At 46.3% G+C, this 7,500-nt stretch overlaps 1 protein-coding gene across 1 annotated transcript in view; it reads right to left on the bottom strand.

The window, feature by feature from the left end:
* nell2b (neural EGFL like 2b) overlaps positions 1–7,500 on the bottom strand; it is a gene marked incomplete at its 3' end in the record, with an annotated part of 68,608 nt that overhangs the window by 29,757 nt on the left and 31,351 nt on the right. The window contains 1 exon segment of the mRNA XM_062518369.1: positions 1,309–1,434. Coding sequence (XP_062374353.1) covers positions 1,309–1,434 — 126 coding nt within the window.

Here is a 7,500-nt window from a genome sequence, read left to right as displayed (position 1 = left end):
GTGTGAGTGTGTGGGTGTGTGTGCGCGTGTGTATGTGTATGAGTGTGTGTGTGTGTGTGTGTGTGTGTGTGTGTATGTGTGTATGAGTGAGTGAGTGTGTGTGTGTGTGTGTGTGTGTGTGTGTGTGTAGGTGTGTGTGTGTGTGTGTGTGTGTATGAGTTTGTGTGTGTGCGCGCGCCCGTGTGTGTGTGTGTGTGTGTGTGTGTGTGTGCAAGCGGAGGAGGCCGAGTGCAATGGGACGTTATGGATGTGTTGAGTACACATGCCAACACTAAGAGCACAGACAGCTGGAGGACAGAGATGGAGATGGATGCAGAAAAAAGGATGACCTTCAATGCGAGGCGGCATTTTCCTTTCAGAAAGCTCACAGGTGTGTGTGTGTGTGTGTGTGTTTTTGTGTGTTTGTGGTTTGTGTGCGTGTGCGTGTGTGTGTGTGTGTGTGTGTGTGTTTACCTTTACAAGAAGTGAGACGGTAAACAAAGTATGTGCCTTCAGCGCCAGAGCCACACACACACAAACTGAAATATTTAAACAGAGAGATGGAGAGAACCAGAGAGGGACAGAGATGGGGAGAGAAATGTCCCTGCTCCAGACCTACAGCCAGCCTGTCTATCCGTCTGCCTGTCTGTCTGCATGCCTGCCTGTTTATTTAGATCTGTCTGCTTGCCTGTCTCTCTGTATGTCTGTCTGTCTGCATACCTACCTAGTTGTATGTCTGTCATCTGTCTGTCTGTCTCTCTGCATACCCGCCTGCCTGCCTGCCTGCCTGCCTGCCTGTCTGTCTGCATACCTGCCTGTTTATATCTGACTGCTTGTCTGTCTGCTCAAACCGTATTTTTCGGACTATAAGTCGCTCGTGAGTATTAGGCGCATCAGTCAAAAAATGCCTCATGAAGAGGAAAAAGCAGTATATACTGTAAGTCGCATAGGACTATAAGTCGCATTCATTACCTCCGCCAAGGAGGTTAGTTTTCATTGGGGTTTGTTTGTTTGTATGTTTGTATCTATGTATGTAACTATGGTGGAAACCATACTCAGGATAAATGTGTAAACACGTAGACAGGAAATGTAAACACGTTCCTCTGTTTGATAGTGATTGACAAGACGATTGTGTAAAGCCAAGTCATTCCTACTTTACTTTCACCCACATATGCTTGCAAACACACACACAAGCAACAAGCAACTTCCCTTACATGATGTGTGTGTGTGTGTGTGTGTGTGTGTGTGTGTGTGTGTGTGTGTGTGTATTTTTTACATATTTGTGGGCAACTAGTGGATAGTGTGTGTGTGTGTGTGTTTGTGTCTCACCAGTGCAGGAGTAGTCGTCGATGCGGATGAAACCGGCGTGGCAGATGCACATGAAGGAGCCGGCCGTGTTCACACACTCCGTGTTCTCTCTGCAGTAGTGTTTCCCCTCCGCACACTCATCTATATCTGCAGGAGGAGCACACACACACACACACACACACACACACACACACACACACACACACACACACACACACACACACACACACAGATACCATTAGAAACACATATACTCATATACACATATAACTACATATCATGTGATGGCCTGCAGACCCTGACTCGCTGTTGGCGTAACAGAAGGTGTGGCCAAAACCACACACACACACACACACACCTACACACACACACACAAACACACACACACACAAACACCTTTTCTCTCTCACACACGCATCTGATGGAGCTAATATACAACCCAAGAAACATATTGTTTTGCTTATTGTCTTACAAGCAACAGCACACATTCCACTCCTCCATCCTCCTCACACTACTGACTTCACAGCTGTATCTTGTTATGTCCATCTGTGAGTAGAGTCACTTATTTTGTGGCCTCAATATTGCATCCTTTGATGTTGCCATGGCTTTCAAGACAAATCATGACAACATAACAGAGAGACAAACAGATTGATTGTCTGACTGACTGACTGACTGACTGACTGATTGATTGATTGATTGATTGATTGATTGATTGATTGATAGTCATGGACATGGCACCAGTTCCAATCAGAGATACAGAAAACGAGTAGCCAGCATTTTGTTACAGTAACCTTCAATCACTTTTCAAGTTCTCAAGAAAATACATTGCTTACTGTACTGTGTATGGTTCTCATTGGTTAGACATACAAGAGATCTTGTCTTGTGCACGTGCACTGGTATCCAGGCAGCAATTGAGTACAAGAATATCCCCCAAAAAGTATCTCTTTCTACTTCTTACTATCTTTCACGGATAGCTTTCCAATTACCCACTCGTTTGGTAAAGGGATTGTTCTGACTACACAATGTGGAATCTGGCATTGCTGAGAATCCCCTCTTTGAAGCCATGCAGCAGACCACAGCTCTTCTCCTGTTTCATTCTGTCATTAAAACGCACGTGTGAAGGAGGAACAAGCAGCTAGAAGGTGCTGCGTCCACCAATCACGTTTTTTACGCTGAGAGCGCCCTCAACCTCCTTTTCTCTGCGCTTCGGTCAAGTGTTTATTGTTGCCACAGTATGTGACCAAAACCAGAGACGGTTTATAAAGAGAAGTGACATTGACGAGCCCAGCGCTGTTCTAAAAGTTGAACAGATTTCAACTTTGAGCACTCTGGGCGCTGCGGTAAAAAACAGTCAGTGCCGAGAGCTTTTTTCCGCCAAGGGCGCTCAGCGTTGTGAACGCTGAGCTACACAAGACTTTTTATTGAAAATTGTCGCCGTCGACGCGACACAGGGCCTATTAGAGCTCTCTAGTCCTCTGACCATGTTCTGCACTCCAATCGCCTTTTTTGTATGAAGCCTGAAGAAGAAGAAGAAACACACTATTTCATTCTCCCCTTTTTCTCGAGTAAATAAAAGATGTAACAAAAATTCTGTGTTGTGTGTGTGTGTGTGTGTGTGTTTGCCTTTTTTCTTATTTTCTCTGGTAAATAAAATATGTGGCCTAACAAAAATTCTGCTTTGTGTGTGTGTTTTTTTTCATCTTTTTTTTTCTTTCTCTGTCGTCGTCTTCGTGTCTTTGGTGTTATTTGGACCGAAGCGAGGCCCCTGGGGTCATCTTTGGGAGTCGTTTCTGTGCTGTATTCTCCTCTCCCTGACACCCAAGGGTACTGTCGGCTTTTTGCGTATTAGAAGGAGAAAAACAAACCAAGAGCGTTTCACCACATAGAGCCAATAGGCACTCCCAGGCAGGGCAAGTGTGTGTGTGTGTGTGTGTGTGTGTGTGTGTGTGTGTGTGTGTGTGTGTGTGTGTGTGTGTGTGTGCGTCACCAAGCAATAAATAGTGTTGTTTTTGCTCTCTTTCTCTCTGTCTGAAATGCTTCCCTTGGCAATGACACAATATTGCATTGAGTAAAAAGGAAGGGAATAGAAATGGGCGACTCCATCAATACCATGCTGCAAAAAAACGCACACACGCACACGCACACACGCACACACGCACACACGCACACACGCACACACGCACACACGCACACACACACACACACACACACACACACACACACACACACACACACACACACACACACACACACACACACACACACACACACAAACACACCTAACAAAGCTGCTAGGGAAAAGGCCCTCCATTCTGCCTCATTCTTTCTCTCTGTATAAATAAAGTGTATTCCGTCTGCACAGTAATGCAACTACTATGACCAGCTTTCGGATGCTCTTTTTCATCTGCAGAAGAAATCAATATTCCACAGACAAACAATGAGCTCTTTGTGTTTGGTAAAATAGCATTCTGAGACCATTAGTCAGGTTTAAAGGGAGCGCTAGCGCGGTGGAATTAGCCGCAGCGCTAACTGGCTGTGGCACATCATCAATGAATCATCGCTCTTCGTGGTTAAGTGATGCAACCCCCGCGCACGTTTTCATGACTTCGTTCCGGCCCACTCCTGGGTTCGTCTCCTGGGATCCATTACAGAGATAGCTCTGTTGGATTCTTCTACAAGAGGAAACACACAGAGAAGCATGCACGCGAACACACATACTCATTCTCGCACACAGGCAAGCGTGTACCCACCCAAACACACACACACACACACACACACACACACACACACACACACACACACACACACACACACAGGGCATGATGTAAGGAAGTAATTTCTGTCTTATCATGAAGTTATCAGAAATGTTGCCATATATAATAGCCTATTTCCAAATCCAAGGTCTAGCTAGCCCATGTCTGCATTCAGACACACACACACACACACACACAGACACACAGAGAGAGAGAGACACTCTGGGCCTTCAATCTTCTGTATTATTAATGTTTTGGAATTGTTTGCATGAAAGCAATTGCCTGTTGTGACTGACTGCCACTGTCTTGTCTCAGTGGTGGTGCACGCACACACACACACACACATACACACGCACACACACACACACACACACACACACACACACACACACACACACACACACACACACACACACACACACACACACACACACACACACACACACACACACACACACACACACACACGCACACACACACACACACACACACACACACACGCACACACGCACACATCTTCATACATCTTCCTCTTTCACAGTTTAAAGCTTTTAGTTTAAAAAACAATTTATTTTTCCAAACATGTCAGAAGATTTGCATACAAACACACCCTATCCTACAATACATTGCATTGGCTATATCAATAGCAAATTGAGCCTGTGTTTTGCTAGCTGGTCCACAGGACGCTGATTGTGTTTGTGCTAAACAGCTTATAATAGCCCATGTCCAGATCCTGCCGATCCCCAGCACACACACACACACACACACACACACACACACACACACACATACACACACCCCTCTCTCTGCCTCAGCAGGCGCTGCTGACGTGGGGCTGGCCCGGTACTCTGCTGATTCTGCTGCTAGCGCGGTTCTGCTGTGGGCTCTGTGCTGGCGCCACTCCAGTGGATCTCTGCCATATCGGCGCACATACACACACACACACACACACACACACACACACACACACGCACACACACACACTCCAGTGGATCTCTGTCACTTGGCGAGCGCCGCGCTGGCTAAAATAACGTGCTCGGAGCGGCCCATCGCGAACACCCAGCAGGTGACGCGTCGCAGCCAGACGAGCACTAACAATAAATTCATAAATAAATATATGGACAAATAAATAAATAAAAAGAGAGACGTGTTTTTTCCCCCCTCCAGGGCTCCTCAACTGTCTGCGTTCGCATCGCAACACACATTTTTTTTTTTCTTCCAAGAGAGGGCTTGACGTGAACCTTCTGTGTCCATGGCGACAGCGGTAATGGTGTCAGTCCCCGGGGTAACAAGGATGGTTAGGCTTGATCGCTTCTGGGAAGGCACAGGCCTATTACCATATTAAAGAGAGAGAGAAGGGAAGTGATACAATGTGACAGTGCATAATAGGGGCGCCACAGAGGCTAGAACTTGGAACCAGAAGGACTCTAGTTCCACTGCTTACATACCACCCATGCAGCACAAAACTGTGCAAAACAGCAGACAAACGGTTAATATCACAATGAATGTGGCATCAGGCACTGCTCATACAGACCACACCAAAGATTCCTGACCCAACGAGACCGAGTTGCAGCGGTGTGAATTAGATGTCACGCGTAGTTGCAAGCCGTCGCAAGCCAAGCCGTCGCAAAGCATTCAACATGTTTAGTCGCAGTTTGAGTCGTCGGGAATCTTTGGTCTGAACCCTACTTTAGGTTCAGCAGAAGCATCTAGGCCCAATGAGGGTAAAAAGCCATTTAGGCCATATATAATATAATATGATAAGCAATATAATATAATAATATAATATATAAGAATGAATTTAGTGTGCTAAGTGCAGACATTGGGTAAACCAAGAGGTGGCTTGACTGCAAATGGATCGCTAAGCTGGCAACAGGAATGACCTGCTAATCTACCAGCGTAGATGAGCGCTTGTGTGATAGGAGAGTGACAGATGCACTTGTTCTCTGGTCAAACACACTACACATTAAAGACTTTGTTCCAACCCGAGGCTGAGCGCACCTAAGTCCTGTGGAAAGCCCTGCTACATGCCACTGATCAGCACGCTAATCCGGGGGGGGGGGGATAAATGGGGGATGTTTTGATGAGCGTGGCAGCAGGCTAAAGAGGCTGAGATGAAAAGAAGCGACTTCTGATGCGTCTGTCAAGAGAGGCTCTTCGCCCCAGAGCCAACGGCAGGGATGCGGCGCGCTCCTAAAGACATCTGTGATTAAGAGAAAATTGCCCCCTCTTTTCAGCGCTCGATCTGAATCTTCTCACATCTCTCCAGCTCCCGCTCTCACTGCCACACACACACACACACACACACTCACACACACACACACACCCTCCCTCTGTCTCTCTTTCTGCATGGCTGAAGTGGGGGTCACGCTTGTTTTTGACCCGCATTGAAATCCGCCTCTTCATTCCCCAAGAGCTCCACTCCTCCACTTCAACCGCCCGTCTCTCTCTCTCTCATACACACACACACACACACACACACACACACACACACACTCTCAGCTGGGCACCAGTGTGCATACAGAAAGCGCCAGGGACCGCAGCCCTGCCCACCACAGTAATTGCCATCATCTTGAGCTTTGTTTATTTATTTACTCTTTAATTTCCATCTCCTTTCTGTCTCTCTCTCTCTCTCTCTCTCTCTCTCTCACTCTCCAATCTCTCCCTTTCTCTCACTCCCTCTCTCTCTCACTCTTTCTTCCACTCCCTCTCTCTTTCTCTCACTCCCTCTCTCTCTTTCTCTCAGTCCCTCTCTCTCATTCTCTCTCTCTTTCATTCTCTCTCTCTCGTTCTCTCTCTCTCTCATTCTGTCTCTCCCTCTTTCTCTCTCTCTCTGTCTTAGACATTATTATTATTCATTTATGCAGCAGGGTATTTACCAAAGCAATTAGGCTGTATTAGCAGCAACAACGGCGCTGACATGATAACATGTTCATCAGGAAGCACTACACCGGTTGCATCATCAAGGAAACGGGAGTCTTGCGTGCTTGATTCTGTGGTTTGGGGGATTGTGAGCCAGTGATCTCATAGTGACTCTGTGTGTGTGTGTGTGTGTGTGTGTGTGTGTGTGTGTGTGTGTGCGCGCCCGCGTGTGCATGTGTTCTCTGAATTTAGGGGATAAAACAAATATCATGGATGGTTTCTTTTAAAGTTAATTATTATACAGTTAATGGTCTCAAATACCACCTCAGTTTTTCCACCTGGCAAACATGTCCTTATGATGTCTGCTATGGTTTATGTATCATGAGAGAAATAAGCATGTTAGTCTATCAGTGTGTCAAACGGGCACAGAACCAATCAGGAGTGCTTGAGGGTGGTACCATTCTCCCCAAACAAGCAATAGACCAGAGACCGTTGATAAAGTGAGAAAGAGTGTGATTGAGGACAGAAACAGAGAGAAAGAGAGAGAAAACATGAGAGAGGAAGTGAGGAAGAAAGAGAAAGAAGAAAAAGTGAGTAG

This window comes from Sardina pilchardus, chromosome 17 (genome assembly GCF_963854185.1).
Source record: "Sardina pilchardus chromosome 17, fSarPil1.1, whole genome shotgun sequence".
NCBI lineage: Eukaryota > Metazoa > Chordata > Actinopteri > Clupeiformes > Clupeidae > Sardina > Sardina pilchardus.
The sequence above is the reverse complement of the archived record's forward strand: the minus strand, read 5'-3'. Positions and strand labels throughout refer to the sequence as shown.